At 44.4% G+C, this 23172-nt stretch overlaps 1 protein-coding gene across 1 annotated transcript; it reads left to right on the top strand.

Annotated features, from left to right (window-relative positions):
- Positions 1-934: 934 nt before the first annotated feature.
- Positions 935-20091, top strand: LOC132385936 (NACHT, LRR and PYD domains-containing protein 3-like). The gene is made up of 12 exons (XM_059958170.1): positions 935-980; positions 2225-2391; positions 9101-9272; positions 9371-9436; positions 14708-16460; positions 17548-17634; positions 18112-18282; positions 18434-18604; positions 18758-18925; positions 19058-19133; positions 19370-19561; positions 19936-20091. The coding sequence occupies exons 1-12, from the start codon at positions 935-937 to the stop codon at positions 20089-20091; spliced, it is 3225 nt and encodes a 1074-aa protein (XP_059814153.1).
- The last annotated feature ends 3081 nt before the right edge of the window (positions 20092-23172 follow it).

Genomic DNA, 23172 nt, shown 5'->3' on the forward strand with positions numbered 1-23172 from the left:
ATTCAGAACAATGTGCAAGGACAGTGCACGGACACAGAGAACCTGAACACCGTTTCTCACAAAACAACAAGCCGTGCCTTCCGAATCAGTCAATCCTTTGGCTCCTTCCCCTTTCCATTCCAGTCCTGATGAAGGGACTCGGTCCACAACATTGACTGTCCTTGGATGCTTCCTGACTGCTGAGTTCCTCCAGTATTGTGTGTTGCCGTGGTTACGAGAGATCCGCTTCGGGCAGTGAGAGGGGCAACTTGTAAAACACGACACACAGTATCCACGTTGCCATAATATTCTTGGGGAATTAAGGTGAGAATAATTCAGCTTCCGATGGTTTTTCCTATACTCATTCTACATGAAATGTTCCTTTGATTTCTCTGATCTTCTTCAACGGATCTCTTGTTTTTGCTTCAATTCTGTTGGTTTCTTCAGCTTCAATGCAACGCTTCTTTAAGAGAGTTTCCTTATATGTTCTTGCTATCGTCTTGAACTTTGTGTACAGTTGGAAGTATTTGTTCCAATCTCCATTTACTCCCTGGAATGTAGGAGAGTGAGCAATGACCTTACAAAAGTGCATTAAATTATGAAGGGCAGAGTGAAGGACTCACTCTGTTTAATTTGTGTAATTTCAGGTCATTGCCAGCAGGCGGAGCTTTCTTCCACCCGGACGGCAAACAGGAGGACGACACTCAACCAAATTCAGAATGGACACAGGTATGTTCATTTGGGTTCATTGTCATTAAAGCTCTGTCCTTCTGGTACACGTGAGGTCATATCACCAATAGTTCAGAGGAATAAACCTCAGCGATATAGGGGCAGAGAGAAAGTAGCATCAAACGGGGTCATTGATCCTACTGATAAAGCGACCTTGGGCATCGGAACAATTCACCAGCTCCAGCGCAGGTATCTAACAAGGAGATGGTCGAATCACTCCGCTACCATGAGGGTGTGGGCGAAACTCAGACAGGAATATAGCAGCGAGCAAGGTAACAGTCCAGGGAACAGACAGAATTTCTGTCAGTATTTGGTACATTCTGATGTGAGATATGCCTTCAACAGCCAGTGATAGAAACAAATGTTGCCTTCTCTTTCGGAAGGGCAATGGTGAATTCCCTCCGGATTTTCTGGTTGATGCACAATGGAGGTGAGGATAGTTTCCCGGTGTATGTTTCTGTGACCGAAATTTTAAACAGGGAATCAGGGGTGGGGGTGAGAGTGGGTGGTGGTGGCTACTGAAATGACATTGACGAACAGACTTAAAGTAAAACAAAATGATAAGCAGAGAGGGCAAAATCTGGAGTAACTCAGCAGGTCAGGTAGTATTGGAGAAGGAAGTTATCTATCGACGTTTCGGTTGGAGGCATCTTAATCGGAGAATTTGCACATAGATTTCAGGGTTGTCTTGGGAACATAAAAAAGAGTCAGGACTGCAGAAGCATTATTCTGGCTGAAGGTCTGTGTCCAGTAGAGTCCGCAAGTTTCACTGTTTCACCATGCACCGTGTATGATGTAAATAAATCAATAATGAACTATGATGTAAAATTACATGGGTGGAGTGATTCGTCGATTTACAGAGTTGTCGGAGTTCTCTAAATTTGGGACTGTTGTCAAAGTGTTTGATCCAATTACGAACACTGTTGAAATATAAACAGAGAATCACCAGGTACAGGTAATTAGAGCAAATGTGAGAAGTTGCACTTTGGGAGGTCAAGTTCGCAACGATGTGCACTGTGAATGCGGGAAGCGTTAATAAGATTGATGTACGGACGGGTCTTGTGATGGAGATGCGCAGCTCCCTGAAAGCGGCAACACAGTTGGTAGTGCGCCAACGATAAGTTGAGGTATTTGTTAAAGATGGGCTATAACTGGATGAAGTTTGGTTAAGAGACAATTTCAGTTTTGTGCACAAATCTGGTAGCCACATCACGAGAATGATATGAGTGTCTGGACAGGGTGCAGACGAGTTTCGCCACAATTCCCAGAAGGAATTTGCTTAAGGTTAGAGGGTAAAGTTTAAGGGGGATTTAGGACGCATGTTTTGCACAGAGAGTGATCAATGTTTGGAATGTGCTCCCGAGGGAGGAACTGGAAACAGATACCCAGCAGCATCTGAGAGGCCGGGAACGGACGGACATTGGCCCTGTTCCTGAAGATGGGATTGGTTTAAACGGCATCGTGTTGGCATACGCATGGTGCACTCTACTATTTTATGTTCTGTGACCGACTACAGATCTGAACTCTGCAATCTCCGCCTTCCTGTCAAATTGTGAGGATCACCAACTGTTCCGGTTGACAAGATTCTACACGGAGCGACTGGAGCAGGCGATTGAGGCGGGTGTGGAAGGAGTCGGCTTCCTGTTAACACATGATCATCATTTCAATGAGCGGGAGTATCACGTAAGTGGAAGGAACATAGATTCAGTGTAGATTCTACTGAATCAATCACAGACCGACAGAATAGTAACAACGGCACCACAGGGCTATGACAATCCTGCAATGCTTGGGGTTAACATCAAGAAAAGAGTTTACATCTGCGGAATCACTGAACCTGTATTCACCAATACAATCCTCTGTCCAATTGTCGGAACACATTCATTCTTTTTTTTAGACGGGTTAAGATACAGACAATGATTGACCAGTGACTTTAGTAAAATGTCGCTTGACGGATATTGCAAGTGGACATGGGACCACTTTACACCACTGTTTTTGGTATCACATCAGGTTCCCAATGTTCGACCTTGATGGCCATTCACCAATCTGTGTTCTCATGATGACCCACAGGATTCTCACAAATCAAATACATAGTGAGCTTCATTTCTCGGGTCCACTTTCACCCTGATTTTCAATTGACAAGGCCACACTGATTATCGTCTCTCATTTGAACTACTGATCCTTTTGTGATCAATATCCGAATATGCCTCATGTTTCTGTTACTTTCTGTTTCTTGTGACTATTCCAATCTGAGTTTGTAATTACTACAGCATATACTGTTAACACCTGGAAGTGCGGCATTAGGATAGCTAACACAGAATTACAAATGGTCCTTGTGCTACTTAGGAGTGATTCACCTAATGCCACCCAGATTGAATTTTAGTGAAGAGCCACACACCATACTGAACACTACATCCCACGTGAGGCAGCTGACAATTTCAGTCCAAACCTCTTAATCAACATTACCACCAGTTGGCTTTGGTCAGTCACATATGCACAATAGTTCTGAATTTGCTGTCTGCTCCTCACTGTCAATTCCCAGCTGTAGGCTGACACTGCCCCCGCCAACTCCCTTACAGCCCGGAAGAGAAGTGTATACCTGCTGGGGATCACCAACAATTACCCCAGAGAAAATCAACAGCGGCCCTGCCATAGTTTGACCTACCCATAGTCATCAATCTGTACAGTACAGCAACAGACTGTTCTGCTCATCGAGTCTACACCGACATATTACCACCTTACTGAAGTTGCTCTGAACCCGGTCTGGAGACGCACATAACTCCCCCATTAAATGAACTTATCCAAACTGATGGTAAATGTTGAAATCGAATGTACATCGACTAATTCCGATGGCAGCGCGTTCCACCCCTCAGCAACCTCTGAGTGAACAAATTCCCCTTCATATTCTGAAGAAGAATAGGACTGGACCCAGGGTTGAGATTTTTGATTGGAGAAAGTCTAACTTTGAGGGGATGCCAAAGGATTCAGAAGGAGTAGATTGGGACAGTTTGTTTCATGGGAAGAATGTAATGGAGACATGGAGGTCATTTAAAGGTGAAATTTTGAGGTTACAGAAACTTTATGTTCCTTTTAGGTTGAAAGGAAAGGTTCAAAGCTGGAGAGAGTCATGGGATATTGGAAACTTGGTTAGGAAGAAGAGAGATATCTATAATAAATATAGACAGCATGGAGTACATGTGGTGCTCGAGGAATATAAAGAATGTAAGACGGATCTTAAGAAAGAAATTAGAAAAGCTAAAAGAAGATACGAGAGTGCTTTAGCAAGTAAGGTGAAAATAAATCCGAAGGGTTTCTACAGTTATATTAATAACAAAAGGATAGTGAGGGATAAAATTGGTCCATCAGAGAATCAGAGATGACAGCTCTGTTTGGAGCCAAAAGAGATGTGGGAGATTTTGAACAATAACTTTTCTTCATTGTTCACCAAGTAGATGGATATTGGATTAGGAAGGTTCAATCGTTAGGTATTAATATTGAAGTAGTAAAATGGAATCAACAGTGGCTGGATGGAAGATGCCACAGGGTTGTGGTGGATAACTGTTTGGCAGGTTGGAGGACGGTGACTAGCGGTGTGCTTCAGGGATCTGTACTGGGTCCAGTGTTGTTTGTCATATACATTAATGATCTAAATGATGGGGTAGTAAATTGAATTCGTAAGTATGCAGAAGATACTAAGGTAGATAGCGTTGTCGATAATGAAGTCGGTTTTCAAAGTTTGCAGAGAGATTTAGGCCAGTTAGAAGAGTGGACTGAACGATGGCAGATGGAGTTTAATGCTGACAAGTGTGAGGTGCGACATTTTGGTAGGAATAATCCAAATAGGACATACATGGTAAATGGGGTAGGGCATTGAAGCATGCAGGAGAACAGAGTGATCTAAGAATAATGGTGGATAGTGAAAGTAGAATCTCACGTGGATAGGGTGGTAAATAAAGTTTTTGGTATGCTGACCTTTAAAAATCAGAGTGTTGAGTATAGGAGTTGGGATGTAATGTTAAAATTGTACACGACCAAATTTGGAGTATTGTGTACAGTTCTGGTCAACGAATTATAGGAAAGATGTCAACAAAATAGAGAGAGAACAGAGAAGATTTACCATAATGTTACCTGGGTTTCAGCACCTAAGTTACGGGGAAAGGTCGAACAAGTTAGGGCTTTATTCTTTGGAGCGTAGAAGGATTAGGGGGTTCTTGATAGAGGTATTTTAAATTATGTGGGAGATAGATAGAGTTGATGTTGATAGGCTTTTTCCATTGAGGGCAGGGGGGAATTCAAACAAGAGGACATGAGTTGTGAGTTAGGGGGCAAATGTTTAAGGGTATCACGAGGGGGAATTTCTTTACTCAGAGAGTGCTAGTTGTGTGGAACGAGCATCCAGTAGAAATGGTAGAGGCAGGTTTGATATTCGCATTTAAAGTAAAATTGGATAGCTATATGGACAGGCAAGGAATGCAGGGTTATGGGCTGAGTGCGGGACAGTGAGACTAGGTGAGAGTAAGCGTTCGGCACGGACTAGAAGGATCGAGATGTCCTGTTTCCGTGCTGCAAAATTTATATGGTTATTTTGCCTTTCACCTGTCATCGTTACCCCATGACCCCTAATTCCAGTCCCACCCAACCTCAGTTGTAAATACCTTTTCGCACTTGCTCTTTAATAAACCTTTAATAATCTTGTATACCTCTATCACATTTGTCCTCGTCCTCCTAGATTCGATGGAATAATTTCCTAACCTTTTTACACTTTCCCTCGATCTCAGATGCTCGGGTCCTGACAACAATCTTTAAATTTGTTCTGCACACGTTCAATTTTATTGATATCCTTTCGAGATGTAGGTGTACAAAGTGCTTCAAATTAGCCTGTGCTACATCAATTTCGACATGATATCCCAACTTCTGTATTCAATATTTTGATTTATGAAGTCCCCTGTCCTAAAGGCTTTACAACGCCATCATTCTTCGACAACACTTTCACGAGATTTTGGATCTGTATTCCCAGACACTTCAGTTTCACCGCACTGTTCAATGCCCTACCTCTCAATATCGTGGTTTGTCCTCAAAAAGTACAACACCTCGAATGTGTCTTCATTAAATTCTGTCTCCCAATCTACATTCCACCATTTCTAATCTGTTCCACGTCCCACTGCAATCTCTGATAACCTTTCTCGCTGTCACTGCCTTGGTGTCATCCAGATTTGCTGACCCAGTTTACCACATTATCATCCAGAGCGTTGATACATATGACAGACAACAACAAGATCCCTACTGCACACCACTAGTCATAGAGTCAGAGAAGCAAGTCTCTGCTGCCTCTCTTAGCTTCTCTCGTGAATCCAATATCTAAACTAACATAAACTATCATGTCATGAATGTCAAGCGACTTAAATCTTATTGACAAAGCTCCTATGATGGACTTTGTCAATGGCCTAGCTGAAATCCCTGTAGACAACTTCCACTGACTTGTTTTCATGATTTGCTTGGTCAATTCCCAATGAAGCTATAAGATAGGTTAGATGAGATCTACTAAGCACAAATCCGTGTTGACGATCCCTAATCAATCCTTGCTCATCCAAATGCTCATATTCAGTCCCTTAGAGTACCTGCCAGTAACTTTACTATCACTGCTGTCAGTCTCACCAGCCTGTAATGCCCTGGCTTATTCTTACAGACTTTCAAGCAGCAGAACAGCATTACCTATCCTCCAATACTTCCGCATCAAACATTTAAAATACCTTTACTGAAGCACCTGCAATCTCTGTTTATCCTCAAACGAGGTACGAAGCAAAGCCCCAGCGACGATTCTGCCCTAAACTGCTTCAAGACAGTAAATATCTCATCCTCTGTAATCTGTATAGAGTCCGCGATCTCACTGCTGATTTGCCTCACTCTAACTACTCTGTATGCCTCCTGACTAAATAATAATGCAAAAAACTGATTTAAAATCTCCCCCATTTTTTTTCCAGCTTCATGCATAAAGGCCCACTCTGAACTTCAAGTGGACCAATTTTGTTCTGAATATATTAGATGAAGAGTTTGGTATTCTCCTTTCCCTTGTCTGCTAGTGCAAACTCATGCCGTACTTTAGCCCTCTTGATTTCTTACTTCAGTAACTCTTGCATTTCTTTTACTCATCAAGTGCCTCATCTGATCCTTCGAGCCTGTACTTGTGATGCACTCGGGGCCTCAATATCTCTCAAAAGCCTAGGTTCCCGGAATATGTCACACTTGCCTTGTATTCTGTCAGTAAGATTCAAACTGTACTTGTGGTCATTCATGCATTCAAACTTTGTACTCTGAAAATATCAGCTTTGGAATCCTCTCACCTACCAAGCACATCTGTTACCAGAAAACAACCAGTCCCATTCCCTTTCGTCAGATCCCTTCCGATGATACTGAAGTTGGCTTTCTCCAATTTAGATTCTTAACCCGAGGGCCAGACCCATCCTTGCACATAATGATCTTTAAACTAAAGGCATTATGATCACCAGATCCCTGCACACATGCTTGTCACCTGCCGTATCTTGTACCCTGATAGAATTGTCACGACCGCAATGTATTGATTACGGAAACTTCCCTGGACATACTTGACATACACAATTCCATCGAGCCCTTTAAAATGTGGATATCACAGCCAATAAATGGACAGTTAACATCACCTACCATCAGAAGCCGATGTTTCTCGCAACTGTCCGTGATCTCTCTACAAATTTCATCCGCTAAGTCCCAGTAACTATTGGGTGATGCACAGCGTCATCCCATTAACCTGGTCGTTCCTGTCCTATTGCTCAGTTTCACACATGTAGACTCAATAGATGAGCTCTACAGTCTGTCCAGTCTGAGCAATGCAGTAACATCTTCCCTTAAGCGACCGCTCCTTCTGTAATCCGACCCGGACTGTTGAATCATGTCTAACGCTACAGAACCCTTTAATGCTGAAAAACCAGTCTTCACCAATTCCAACCAAATCACATCAATGGTCGCCATCCTGTAATTCAATGTGCTGACCCATGCGTGAATCTCATCTTCCTTTCCTACAACACTCTTTACATTGAAATAATACGGATTTTGGAAAAGAAATAGCTTGACCATGCTCATCCTTTAGCTTCCTGACTTTCCCACTCCGGTTATCCACTCCGGTTCTTCATTCCCCTGCTCATTTTGAACACATCCCCACTCCCTATGCAGCGCTAACAAACCTTCCCCCATGGGTATCAGTCCCCCTCCAACTCGATTTCAAAACTAACACGTCTGTCCAAGTCCCACATTCCTTGGAAGAGAGCCCAATCATCCCACCATCTGAAGCGCTCAGTTATGCACCATCCCATCAGCCACACGTTAGACTGTATTATCGTCCTACCTCAGGCCTCACTGGTACCTGGTGCGGATAGCGATCTTGAGAACACAACCCTGGGGGTCCTGCCCTTTGGCTTAGCATCCATGAACACACATTGCAGGAAATTCTCACACTTCCGGCTCTTACGTCATCCGGCGAATCACCCTGCCGTTAAGAAAGTTTCAGACTCGATGCGAGAGATCCCTGACCTTGGCAACACACCATCCAGAAATCTTGACGTCAACAGAAACCCCAGGCTGTTTTCCTACCCGCTGAATTCCCCTTGTTAATGCAGCTCACTCTTCTCAGTCCTTCTGAGTCACAAAACCAAACTCAGTGCCAGAGGTATAGTCGACATGGCTTTTCTCTTCTAGGTCATACCCGGAAACAGAAAATTTGTTCTGTTACGGAGGGGTTCCCTGCAGTGACATATTCTGATTTCTCCCTCTTGACAGTCACCCACTTACCTGTGTCCTGCCCCTGGTGTATAGCTCCATCCCTGTACATCCTGTCAGTCAACCTCTCAGCCTCCTGAATGATCCCGGTTTCATCCAGCTACAGCTCCAGTTCCTTAGCACAGTCTGTAATAAGCTGCAGTTGGATGCACTTCTTCCAGTTGTACTTGTCAGGGACACTGGATTTCTCCTTGTCTTGCCACAGCCTGCAGGAAGAACATTCCACTATCCTGCCTGGCATTCCCACTGTTCTAACCGTAAAAACGGGAGCTAAAATATTACCCAAATTCCAGCTAAAGCCTCACTGGACCGTCTCTGACACTAAGCCTCAATTCTCCGCACTATCTCTGGCTCACTCACCCTATGTCTGCTCCACTTAAACATTGCTGAGTGATAATTACTGCGCAATCTGTGGCACAGAATGTCCGGACTGACACCTCTCGCTTCTTTAAATTCTTTCTCCCGCTATGAACACTTCAATGGCTGTTAGCGATCTGTGTCGAGCAGAAAGTGCTGGAACAGTCCATGCTCAGGGTAGATTTGTACCCATCCCTCCGCTCCTCAATATATTCCCCATTGTTCATTACAGAGCGTGACTGAGCTCGCGGAGAAGGGAAACCGAGCGGGCGCTTCCAAACTCCTCCTGGATCTGGTGATGGAGAAGGGCACCGGAGCCCGGAGGGTGATGTGGGAATCCTTTGTGAAACTACACCATCATTTACCGAAGCTGAGCAGAATATTGAATGAAATACGGGAACGTGGTACGGTGAACAATACAATTTGTGTTCCAGATGTAAATGCTAATGAATTTACAGTATTACAAAGAACAGACTTCATGCAGGTTAATCTATTTGGACAGGTGACGGCCAGTTCGCCTACATGGACACTGAGCGGGGTTTATCTGAAGTGCCCGCGCGTCTGAAAGGTAAGCGATGGAACGGAGATCTCAAAGTCTTTCTTTTACTCTGAGAGTCTGAATACCAGTTTTTAGTGATATGATTAGAGACTGTCTAAACATGGCAGACATTTTTTGTTGCTGTAGCTGGAGGACATGTAACCATCTGTAATTTTCAGAACACCTTGTACCGTCCGGGTCTTCGGCTGTGCACCTGGAGACATCTATGAAATTCAACCCCATACACCTGCCTTCTCACCATATCTATTGATGCCCTGACCAATCAAGACCTTCTGCCATAAATATACCCACAAACACGGCCTCCACTGCAGTCTGTGGCACAGCATTCCAGGATTTACTATTCATTGGCAACAATACCTGTCGTAATGGTTGCCTCTCAATTTTGATGTTGTGCCTTTCAGTTCTGGAGACGCTCACCACAGAAAACATCTTGTACATATCCACGCTATCTGGCTTTTTCAACATTCAGTAGGTTTCAAAGAGATTCCCAACCTCACCCCACCTCCCCGCATTCCGCTAAATTCCAGTGATTACAGGCCCAAATTTGCCAAGACGCTCCTCACATGTTAATCCCCCTCCCCCATTCCCAGAATCATCATCGTGAATCTTCTCTGGACTCTCTCTAATGACAACACATCCAGTTTGAGACATGGGTTCCAACATTGTTGACAATACTCCAGGTGCGGCCTGACTACAGTCGTATAAAGGCTCAGCATTATCCCCTTGTTTTTATATTCAATTCCCTTTGAAATAAATGCCAACATTGCATTTTCCTACTTTGCTACAGACTCAACCTGTAAATGAACCTTCTGTGAATCTTGCTGGAGGACTCCTAAGTCCCTCTGCACCTCTGGTGTTTGGCCCTTCCTCCCATTCAGATAATGGTCCGCACTATTGTTCATTTAACCAAAATGCATTTTCATACATTTCCCAACACTCTATATAATCTGCTACTTTTTTCCCATTCTTCCAATTTGTCTTCTTTCTGGTACAATTGCATTGCTTCCTCAGCACTACCTATCCCTCCACCTATCTTTTTATCATCTGCAAACTTTGCCACAAAGGCATCAATTCCATTATCTAAATCATTAATCCATCAATGTGAAAACCTGCGGTCCCAATACTGACCCTGAAGAACACCACTGGTCAGAAAAGGCCCCTTTTATTCCCACTCGCAGTCTCCTGTCTGTCAGCCATTCCACTATCCATGCCAGTATCTTTCCTGTAACGCAATAGGACTGTATCCTGTTCAGCAGTCTCATATGTGGCACCTTATCAAATGCCTTCTAAACTCCAAGTAAATGGCACCCACTGGCTCCCTTTGTTCACCATTCCTGTAATTTCCTCGAAGAACAGATTTACCAGGCATGATTTCCCTTTACAGATACCATACTGACTTTGACTTATTTTGTCATTAGTCTCTTGGTACCTCGAAAGCTCAAACTTAATAAGGGATTCCAACATGTTCTCAACCATCGAGGTTTGGTTAACTGACCTATACTTTCCCATCTTTTTCCTTCCACTCTTGTTAAAGAGTGGAGTGATATTTGCAATCCTCCAGTCCTCCGGGACCATGTCAGAATTAAGTGAATTTTGAAAGACCATTACCAATGCATCGGTTATCTCTCCAGAAACCTCTCTCAGGTCTCTGGGACGTAATCCATCATGTCCTGGTGACTTATCCAACTTAAGACCCTTTCGTGTGCCGAGTACTTTTCCTTTTGTAATAGCAATGACACTCAATGCTACTGCCTGCTAGTTAAGGACCACTACACACTGCTAACGTCTTCCACAGTGAAGACATATGCAAAGTACCCATTACGTTATCTGAAATTTCTTTGTCCCCAATTACTATCTCACCAACATCATTTTCCATTGGTTCAATATGAACTCTCAACTCACTTTTACTCTTTATATTACTGAGAAAATGTTTATTACCCTGCTTTATATTATTGGCTTGCTTGCCCTCATATATCACCTTTTCCCTTCCTATAGCTTGTTTAGTTGCCTTGTGTTAGATTTTACAACGTTTTATTTCATCCAAATTCCACTCACTTTTGAAACCTTATACATGCCCTTTCCTTGGCTTTTATGCAGTCCTTCACTTACTTTGTCAATCACCGTTTCCTACCCCTGCCGCTTAAGAACGTCTTCGTCTGTGGACCGTATCTATGCTGCGCCTTGTGAACTATTCCCAGAATCTTCAGCCATCTATGTTTTGCCGTTATTCCAGCTAGTATCCTTTCTAATCCACCTGGCAGAGCTCCTCTCTCATGTCTCTGTAATTCGCTTTGTACCATTGCGCTACTGATATATGTAAGCTATGCTTCTCACTCTCAAATTGCTGTTTGAATTCCATCATTTTGTGATCACTGCCTCCTAAGGTTCCTTTGCATTAAGCTACCTATTAACGTCTTGGCTTTTACACAACACCCAATCTAAGATAGCCTTTTCCTGAGTAGTCGCAAGCACGAGATACTCTGCAAAGCTATCACGTTGGTATTCAATAAATTCCCTCTCTTGCGAGCCAACACTTTAAATATGCTTGATTTTCCTATTCCCCTTGCATATTGATGTCCTCCATTACAATAGTGTCATTACCATTTTTACATGACTCTTCCAGCTCCTTTTTCAATGTCAACCTTTCCTCTTGGCTACTATTGTGAGGCCTAACATAATTCTCATCATGTTTATTTTCACCTTTGCAATTTCGCATCTTCACCCACAAAGATTAAACAAGGATTGAACCCCATATCACGTCGTTCTAAAGATGTAATTCCATCACGAGCCACACTACCGCCTAAGTTGCCCTGCCTGTCCTTCGATACAATGTATGTCCTGTGATCTTGAGGTCCCAACTATGGCCACGACTCAGTGACGCCCACAGAATCAAAGCGACCAATATATAATTGCACCAAGTGTTCGTCCACCTTGGTCCGAATGCTAGGCGCATTAACTACAACGCCTTCAGTTCTGCATCTGCGCCCTTATGAATTTTACCTGTGTGGTGCATTTCAACACTTCTATCTGTCTGCATTTCAACCCAATCATCAGCTTCTCCTTCCTTACATTCATGTTACATCTATCATCTACCTTTAAGCTTGTTGGCGCATCCTCAGCTCTGTCACCCTGGTTCCCACACCGCTGCCATGTTGAAACACTCCCAACAGCTCCAGTAAATCTGTCCGCAGTAATATTGGTCCCCCTCGTAATCGTTCAACCTATCCATTTTGGACAGGACACGACTGTCCCAGAGGTTGTCCTAATTATCCAAAAGCCTGAATCCCTGCTCCCCGCTGGAATTCTTCAGCCGGGCATTTATCTGCCACCTCATTCTATTCCCCCGTTCACTATCGTGCGAAACAGACAACAATCCCGAGATTACTATGAGTTCCAGATTCTCAGCTTCCTTCAAGACCACCTCCTGTTTTTCCCTCCAGTGTCATTGATCCCAATATGTGCCATGACTTCTGGCTGCGCTCCCTCTCTTTTCAGCATGTTGTGGACGTGCCCAGAAACATTTCGGACCCTGGCACCGGGGAGACAAAATACCATCTGTGTCCCTTTTAATGTCCACAGAACCGCCTATCTGTCCCTCAGACTATAGAGTTCCCTATTACTGCTGCCATACTTTTCAGTTCCTATTGTTCTGTGCAACATCAGGGAATTGCCTGAATTCATGTACAAGTTCCCTGTAGCAGAGGAGACTGTAGAGGTGTGGTAGGCGTGTATTGCCTGAGTTCATGAACCAGCTCCTCGGAGAATACGAGACTGTAGAGTAGAGCGGGGTGTGTTATATCGCGACTGGTTCAGCCTGGAAAATGAAACAAAAATAATCTTCCTTTTCTGTGGGTCAGTACTACAGATTAAACTTAAATGATTGTCAAAAGCATCGGATCCTTTATGAAACATAGAAACACAGAAAACCTGCAGAACAATACAGGCCTATTGTCCCACAGATATGTGTCAGATGTGTCCCCACCTGAGAAAGTACCAAGGGTTACCCATAGCCCTCTAGTTCTCTGAGCTCTATGTACCTGTCCAGGTTCTCTTAACAGACCCTATCATATCCACCTCCACCACCATCGCCGATAGCCTATTCCACGCAATCACCACTTTCCGTGTAAAAGGTTGACCCTGACATCTCCTCTGTACCTACTTCCAAGCACCGTAAAATTAGCCATTCACATGCTAGCCATTTCAGCCCTGGGAAAAAAGCCTCTGACTCTCTACGTGATTAATGCCTCTCATCACCTTATACACCTCTATCGGATCATCTCTCATCCTCTGTCACTCCAAGCAGAAAAGACCGTGTTCACACAACCTATTCTCATAAGGCATGCTCCCCAGTCCAGTCAACATCCTCGTAAATCTTCCCTGCACCCTTTCATGTGTTCAACATCCTTCCTGTCCTGACGCGACCAGAATTGAGCAAATCATTGCAAATGAAGTCTGACCATGTTCCTGTATATCTGCAGCATTACCTCTCGGCTCCTAAACTCAGTTCCACGGTGTTCGAAAGTCAATGCACCGCATGTTTCTTAAACACAGAGTTAACCTGCGCAGCCGCTTTGAGTGTCTTAAGAAATTAGACGCCACATTGCCAATAGTCTTTCCATTAATGCTATAATCTGCCACCATATTTGACCTACCAAAATGAACCTCTTCGCACTTATCTGGATTGACCTCCAACTGCCACTTCTCAGCCCAGTTTTGCATCCTATCAATGTCCTGCTGTACACTCTGACATCACTCCACACCATTGACAACACCTCCAGCCTTTGTGTCATCAGGAAATTTACTAACACATAAAGTACGGTGTGTTACACCATTACTGGCTAGGCTGCAAAATGAAAACTCTGTGGCTCAGTACTGACAGCTTAAACCGAAAGGACTATCAGCAACATCAGATCAGTTATGAGAAAAAAATGAACTAAATTGCCCATTGCCCCCCTCCACTGTTACCCTCTGCAGTGTTGCTCAGTTCAACAGAAGCTGAGCAGTGAAACCACCCGCTCCACACAACACTCTCCTCTCCAGAATCACGTGTGCACCTGGTGCTCGCTGGAACACCGGGGAATCAGGAAACTACAAACGGAGGGGCGAGTGGAGGCTTTAACAGCGAATCTGAATCAGATCAGAAACGTTTCTGTGCCATCAGTCATTTTCAGACACTCTGTCTCTGAGCTCCAAACAATGTCTTCAATATGTTTTCTTTTTGAGGAAATACGCGATTGTTCCATGTTCATCAGATCAGGCATTGACAACCTATTTCCTCAGATGTTCGACAGAAACACATGGAGACTCTGCGGGAACAAACTGAAAAACTAAGAGTGAACACGATCCTGATGAGAGAGAAGGTGAAGGTTTTCCAGCTGGTCGATCGATACGCTGAGCTCACGGTCATTTCCACTGTTCGAGATCGGACACTGGTGGAACATGAGCTGCTGGCAAGAGGCAGAGACCACGAGGAGTGGAGACAGAAACATCTCTGCAAAGACTTGGAGAAACTCCACATTGCTCATCTGTTTCAGAATCGTTACTCACATAGTTTTCGGGAAGAAATGAAAAGAACCTCAGGATGTTCGGCAGCAGTGGCCGGAGTCCCGGGGATCGGGAAAACAACAATGGTACAAAAGATTGTTTATGACTGGTCCACAGGGAAAATATACGAGCAATTCCATTTTGTATTCGTTTTCAAATTCCGAGATTTCAACTCCATTAACTGCAGAATAAATCTGAGGGAATTGATTCTGGATCAATATCCTTACTTTGGGAATGTTCTGAGAGAGGTGTGGAAGAACCCAGAGGGCTTATTGTTTATTTTTGATGGTTTAGATGAATTCAAACACAGAATCGATTTTGCTGACAGTCGGAGAGACACAGAACCCAAGCACCAGTGCCCAGATCCCGAGTGGTGGTGTGAAGTGTCGGACATTGTGTACAGTTTAATCCAACACAAGCTGCTCCCAGGGTGTTCAGTGCTGGTGACCACCCGCCCTACTGCGTTACATTTATTGGAAAAGTCAGAGATCAGCATCTGGGCTGAAATCCTGGGATTTGTTGGTGAGGAACGGAAGGAATATTTCATCAGATATTTTGATGATCAGACGGTGGCAGAAGCTGTTTTCAAACACGTGAAGGAGAACGAGATCCTATACACCATGAGCTACAACCCCTCCTACTGCTGGATCCTCGCTCTGGCACTGGGCCCCTTTTTCTCACAAAGAGTCAGTGACCCGCAGCGAGTTCCCAAGAACATCACCCAACTCTATTCCTACTATATCTACAATATCCTGAAAAACCACGGCCGTGAAATTGAGAACCCCCGTGAAGTGTTACTCAGGGTTGGTCAGATGGCCTTCAGAGGAGTGTCCGAGAAGAAGATTGTGTTTACGGGTGAAGATTTGATCAACTACAATCTGCAGCCTTCCCAGTTCCTGTCCGGGTTCCTGATGGAGCTTTTGGAGAGAGAAAATTCTGCCCGGAGCGTGGTGTACACATTCCCACACCTCACCATCCAAGAGTTTGTAGCTGCAGTCGCACAATTCCTGACTCTACATCCCGGCGATATACTGAAATTCCTCACTGAAACCCACAACACGACAGATGGGCGATTTCAGGTATTTCTCCGATTTGTTGCTGGTCTCTCCTCCCCAATGACAGCTCGGGGCCTGGAGGAGTTTCTGGGTCCATTTCTTCATCAAACAACCTGCCGGGTGATTGACTGGGTGAAAGAGGAAGTTAAACGCCAGATTGGAAAAGCAAGGAGTGAAGCTGGTAAAAGGAGCCTCCTGAACACATTGCACTACCTGTTTGAGTCTCAGAATCGTGGACTGGCTCAGGCTACACTGGGATCTGTGGAAAATCTTTCATTCAGTGAAATGTCACGGACCCCGATTGACTGCGCGGTCCTGGCCCATGTCATCGGATTCTGTGATACAATAATAAACCTCGATCTGGCTGGCAGCCACATTCAGTGTGAAGGAATCCAGCGGCTGGGACCCGGGCTGCACAAGTGCCAGGATTTGAGGTAACTTGATTTATCGCTCACTCTGAACTGTGAAACTTCCATTGTGATTTTGGTAAAGTTGTAGTAAATCCGATTGTGAAGAATTGTGTAAAATCACCAGGGGATCGGTCTGTATTTCCCCAAGGATGAGAACTTTCTGTGTTTCGTTGTTAAGGGCTGTGTAGACTTTAGATTAGTAAAGAATGGCCATTTGATTAATGGTAGTAAATCACAGGAATGGCCGTGACTGCAGCAGGTTGGTCAGAGTTTCACACACCCTTCCCGGTGAAGGACAAGAGATCGTCAGCGGACTGTCCCTATGGGAAGGAAATAATTATCATTATGAAATTGTCCTCCACCGCCCTTCCCCGCGTGTGACTATCACCATCAGTCCACCTATGTGACTGTGCTCACTACCGGATACCCAGACCCCATGGGTGCATCTGCTCTCCCGCATGTGGGGCTCAGTTCAGATCCACCCCTCCCGTGCAATCCCTCGTCTTGTCGGAATGTCCTTTCCCATCAGTATCCTCCTATGGGATCTCTCTTTCCCATCCCCCTTCCTCTTGTGTGATCTCTTCTCCTTCCTCCTGTGGGACCACTCCTCTTTCCTCTTCTGGGATCTCTCTTCTTTCCTCATGTGGGATCTCTCCTCTTTCCTCTGTGGGACCTCTCCTCCAGCCTCCCCCGTGATCTCTCTTCCTCAATCACCATCCTCTTGCAGGTTCTCTCTTCCTATCCCTTTTCCTCAGGTGGGTTTGCTTCCACCATCTCACATCAACTTTCCCTTTAACAAATCTTCCTCACTGTGGGACTTTCCCCCATCCTTCAACCCCGCCCCTGCCGATTCTCCCACGTCTAGAACACGTTTCTAACTATTGGTGAATGACACAGAATATGTGGAGTTTACATGGTCACGCTGACAGACAAACTTACTGACATTCGGTGAATACCCTGGAGCTGGGCAGTGAGGAACATGGGCAGTGATGGGAACTCCGACCGGTGATTTACTGATGGGTTTAATTTTTCCTGAAATATCTGAGTGCGAGAAATTCCCTCAGACACACGGGTTGAATCACTTTGTACATCAATTTGTCTGTTTGTTTAGACTTGGGCGTAATGAACTGGGAGATTCTGGGATGAAACCGGTGTCGGCGGCACTAAAGAACCCGGAGTGTAAAATAGAGAAACTGCGGTAAGTACGGGACTGTGGGAGATTGTGCTTACAGTCACTGGGTGTCTGACACTGAACACTAACGAGATATGTAATTGTGTTACTGATAAACACTGGCTATTTGTGCCGTCTCCTGTTTCGCTGTGTCCTTTACTCCGCTCTCTCTCATCTCCAGGCTGAGCCATGTCGGTGTCACAGATTCCGGTGCCAAGGAACTCACTTCCGCACTCAATACAAACCGATCACTTACGGAGCTGCTCCTGAGTGAAAATGACCTGGGAGATTCAGGAGTGAAACAGGTGTCTGCAGCTCTGAGGAATCCGGAGTGTAAAATACAGAAATTGGGGTAAGTACCAGACTGTGGGAGATTGTGTTTACAGTCACTGGGTGTCTGACACTGAACATTAATGTGATCAGTTGTGTTACTGATAAACGCTCGAGATTTGTACTGTCTCCTGTCTCTCTGTGTCTTTCACCTTCACTGTCTCTCATCTCCAGGCTGGAGAAAGTTGGTCTCACAGATTCTGGTGCCGAAGATCTCGCCTCCGCTCTCAGTACAAACCCATCAATGTCGGAGCTGTACCTTGGTGATAATAAGCTGAGAGCTACCGGAGTTAAACTGATGTCAGTGGGTTTGAGGAACCCGGAGTGTAATTTACAGAAACTGCGGTAAGTACCAGACTGGGGTATCGAATTTACAGTCACTGGGTGTCTGACACTGAACAATAATGTGATCAGTAATTGTGTATCTAATAAACTCTGGGGATCAGCAGCGTCTCCTTTCTCTCTGTGTCAGTCAACCTCTCTCTCTCATCTCCAGGCTGGAGAGAGTCGGTCTCACACAATCTGGTGCCAAGGATCTAGCCTCCGCTCTCAGTACAAACCCATCACTGACGGAGTTGCAACTGAGTGATAATGAACTGGGTGATTCAGGAGTGAAACTGGTGTCTGCGGCTCTGAGGAACCCGGGGTGTAAAATACAGAAACTGGTGTAAGTACCAGACTGTGAGAGACTGTGTTTGCAGTCACTGTGTCTGACACTGAGAACTAATGTGATCAGTAATTGTGTTACTGATAAACACCGAGGACTTGTCCCGTCTCCTGTCTCTCTGTGTCTTTCACCCTCGTTATCTCTCATCTCCAGGCTGGACAATGTCGGTCTCACAGATTCTGGTATCGAGGATCTCGGCTGCGCTCTCAGTACAAATTTATCACTGACGGAGCTGGATCTAGGATGGAACTCTCTCACAGATCGATCTGTCCCCGGTCTCCGCCGCCTCATACTGACTCTCCCCAGTCTGGTATGGATCCGGTGAGTGTCTGTGTTAATGTTCGATGCGATAAAATAACAGCGGATCCGCGGGTTTTCTGGTTTCCCGGTCTCCTGTAACTGATACTGATGTGTAATCTGTTTATTTCATCTTTATTCATCCATCTGTTTCAGGCTGGGTGGGAATCAGTTCAGTGAGACCGGGAGGAAGGAACTGAGATCTCTGCAGGAACCCAGACCCGGACTAAGAGTGTGGACCGCGTGAATCTATGAATACGTGAACATCCACGTCCACGTGATGAGGACACTTTGGCCGATTCCCCCCTCCCATTTAACTTCCCCTCCCCTTTAACTCCCGCCCTTAAATTGCCGCGCACCAGATTTAATTCCCAAAGGTTTTGAAGGAACCTGCTTCAGTCTCGTGCTCCGCGAAAAGAGAAGCGATCCCACAGCCGCAGTGACGTAATTCCGCCTCCTGTCCAGCAGAGGCGCTGTTTCCGCCGGTTATCCGCTTTCGAGACTCCCTGCGTGAGATGGAGAATTACGCGAGGATGGCGGGTTTCATTCTGGGACGCCATTGATGACATTAAGAAAACCCTCGACTTTATCTTTGAAGTGGTGAGCACCCTGAAATCTGATGTCGTGCAAATCAATGGGCCTTGTACGGACCACGAAAAGGTAATTCAGACTTTGGAGCTGAGGCCGAGCATTATCGGAGAAGGTGGAATCTGAAATTCTCGACATTCCAGAGCAAACAGATGAAAATGTTAAAAATAAAGTAGCTCAAAAATGCGAAGCAGTAGCTCCGGAGTCCAACGAGGAGATTTGACGACGCGTGGAAGCTGCCCATCGTCTCGGTCGGATAAGAGGGAATAAGAATTCAAGGATAAGAATGGAGGAATTCCAGGGGCGGGTGGAATATATTTGAAGCAGGGTTTAAGGGTCGGCCCAACAAAAGATGCCTCGGTTGACCATTTTTCGATTTTCAAACTGAACCACCAGCAATCTGGAATGGACACTATCCAGAAAAAAAAGAGTACTTGCTCTTGCAGAGGCTGTGGTTCGCCGAGGACCTGACTGCAGCTGATAAGTTTGCCCGACAGAAGCTGTGGCCGATGGTGGAGGCGACTAGAAAAGATGGGAAGCGTGCTTTGTTTGCTGGTACTCGAGCTTTCATTGATGGAAAAGAGATCCGAGCAGAACTGTAACGTGTTGGTGTGGCAACTGGTCTACTATCACTGCTAATATTCGAATCTGGTCTTTGTTTATGTCGGACTGGGATAGTTTTTTCTTACTTTTATTATTAGAAATGAAGAATTTTTTTCTGTATATATATAGTCTGTCATGAGACTGTCTTTCTCACTTGTTTCTCTTTAATGCCAGGGGACTTAGTCACACTGTTAACCGTAAGGCTTTATTCTTGTTCTTCAAGCAGCATAAACATGTAGATTTCTTCTTCTTAATCCAAGAGTCACACTCTGTGACTGAAGACGTTAAACTATGGAAATCCCTGTGGGGGAATGATGCTTGGTTATCACATAGTTGTGGACATTCTGCGGGGGTTCTTATTCTGATGTTTAACTTTAAAGGATATGTTTTGCACTCTGAGGCGGACAAACATGGCCATTTTCTGGTTCGAATTGTTCAATATTGTGATAACACTTCTCATATTTCTAATATTTATGGATATAATATTATAAATGATAATGAAAGATTACTTGATATTTTGGGAAAACATGTTTTGGTTATTGGCTCTTCAAATTTCCTAACTTTTACTCGTTACGATAGGAAACTTTAATATCGTTTTAGATTTTAAAAAATTGACCGATGTTCCCCATGGTAACACTCCACTTATAATAACTTTACTAACTTTATTCTGAAGTTTAATATTATAGATATTTGGAGAGAGCACTTTCTTGGAGTAAGAGATTATACTTGGACTAATTACTATTATATGCATGTCTAGATTAGATTACTGGTTACTATCCATACCTTAAGAAATGATAGTCTCTTTTATTTTTTCCCTCATCTTTAACAGATCATAAAGCTACCTCTATACAAATTGCATTGTCTTCAGCTGAATCCAACTTAAAATAAGATTGGGAACTAAATAATTCCATTTTGGGGCAAAAAGTTGTCTCTTTGCACATTAAAACGTTGGCAAACTCCTTCTTACGTAAAGCGATGGCAAAGAATAATTTCTCTACAAATTGGGAACATTTAAATTCGAATTTGCCAAATTTGAAAGGAAATGTAGTCGTGACTTAGTAAAGAAAAGAAAATCGGAAGAACGATTATTGATCTCAGAGACTACAACTTTATGTGAATTGTTTCCAGATAACCTTCCAGGGACAGATAAGAGGAACTAGCTTTATTAAAGGATAAGTTATACCATTTCTAACTTATAAAGGCAGATTGTGCATATGTGAGATCTAGAAAGCAATGGCTGCAAGAGGGTGAACAACGGACAGCTTATTTCTTTCGTTTAGAAAAGCAACGTGCCCAATTCAATTCCATTCATTAGATTAATATTGATGGTGTGACCACAGAGTAATCTAATAAAAAGTGTAAAATATGTACTGCTTGTTCTGCTCAAACTTTGTGAAGTATCTACTCTACATTTCATGAATGATATTAATATTCCTAGGAACCTGTCGAATGATTAGAAAGCCTTGTGTGATGCTCTTATTACCGTGGGAGAGGTTAAGGCTGCCATCTCAAATGTAAAAATCAATAAGTCGCCGGGTGTGAACGGTCTGACTGCAGAATTGTGTAAGATGTTTTCTGACACCTTAGCTCACTTTTTACTAAATTTGTTATTTTAGAATACATTGATAAAGAATTTCTTTCCACTTCTTTAACACAGGGCCTTATTACTTTAATTCCCACCCGAAGAAAAGATGAAATATTTGTCGATAATTGGCGTCCTATTTGCCTTCTCAATAGTGATTATAAAATTCTGGCCCAAATCATTGCTGACAGAATGAACATAGTTTTACCATTTATTATTGACGAAACACAGTCAGGTTTCATAAAGGGTCATCATTTCTCTACTAATGTCAGATTTATTTTTCTCATCTTGTTTAAAATGATAGTTTTATACTGTTTCTGATTTTCGCAAAGCTTTTGATACTATGGAGCATCAGCTTATCATCACTGCTCTTGGTAAATTTGGATTTGGTCCAGTATTTTGTCAGGCGGGGTGGAATTATCCCGGGAGGTAATCTTTTTGTTCCCCTTGCTGAGGACGGTGCATTCAGCAGTCTGGCCGATATAATGATGTTAGATTGACAAATCCCTCGGCAGTGAGCCTGGATCTACAGCGCTCTCTGACGCGGGCCTGAAGTGTGATTTTATAATCATCGGTTCCCCGATGCAGAGTGGTGGTGAGAAACGGGAATGATTATTCAGACTGGCACTCGTTGTCGCCGGTCAGCTAATTGTGTGTGAATATGAGTGAGTCGAGAGCAGCTTATTTATTCCCGCACGTCAGCGCTCACACGTTGTTTAACTTACACTTGTCGTGATGAATCCAATAAACGGCTGCAGCTTCCTGTCTTGGTGTCGGACTTTATTCTTATTAGAGCAGAAACGATGACCTGGGGTTACTGCTGCCCTCCGCCCCCGGAGAACTACAAGAATGGGTCTGAGCTCCTCACACTGACACAGTAGCATCTCAGCCCCAGGCTGAGGGACGTCAGAATTGCGGAGTCTGGGTGCTCAGGATCTCATCTCCACTCTACCCCCATCGTGGCTACCTGCCCCTGCAGACAGGCACAATAGACTGTTATGTCAGACGTGATTTCACTTATGTCCCAAGTGCGATAAGGTTGGGGGATGGAATACCGGGCACAGGCTGAAGCTCCATCTACATCATCCCATCACACACACTCCCGGGGTCAGACACAGAGTGAAGCTCCCTCCACACCGACCCATCACACACTCCCGGGGTCAGACACAGAGTGAAGCTCCCTCCACACCGACCCATCACACACTCCCGAGTTCAGACACGGAGTAAAACTCTCTCCTCGCTGTCCGATCTCGCCCTCTCATACCCAGCCACGGAGAAGCGGTCTCTGTGACGTGAGATGTATCAGCTAAGTTCAGTTTGAAACTGTCGCACAGGAACATCCTCCATCCCACACACGAGTTGAATCTACGTAGGGGTGGTTAGAGAGAGGGGGAGTGATGAAGTGTGCACGGAGGTGGAGCGGGTGGGAGGGGGCACAAATGGGAAGGGAAATGGTGGTGGATATTAGAACGCTAGCGGTTGACAACCGAATTTGACG

The sequence above is a fragment of the Hypanus sabinus genome (genome assembly GCF_030144855.1).
Source record: "Hypanus sabinus isolate sHypSab1 chromosome X2 unlocalized genomic scaffold, sHypSab1.hap1 SUPER_X2_unloc_6, whole genome shotgun sequence".
NCBI classification, from domain to species: Eukaryota; Metazoa; Chordata; class Chondrichthyes; order Myliobatiformes; family Dasyatidae; genus Hypanus; species Hypanus sabinus.

What these genes read in the sequence shown, in the direction of transcription:
- LOC132385936 (XM_059958170.1), top strand. Translation starts at nt 935, where the DNA reads ATGAGGGTGTGGGCGAAACTCAGACAGGAATATAGCAGCGAGCAAG. An exon ending in GGAATATAGCAGCGAGCAAG is followed by an intron (nt 981 to 2,224) that starts GTAACAGTCCAG and finishes GACCGACTACAG; the next exon opens with ATCTGAACTCTGCAATCTCC. An exon ending in TGTAAAATACAGAAACTGGT is followed by an intron (nt 18,605 to 18,757) that starts GTAAGTACCAGA and finishes TCTCATCTCCAG; the next exon opens with GCTGGACAATGTCGGTCTCA.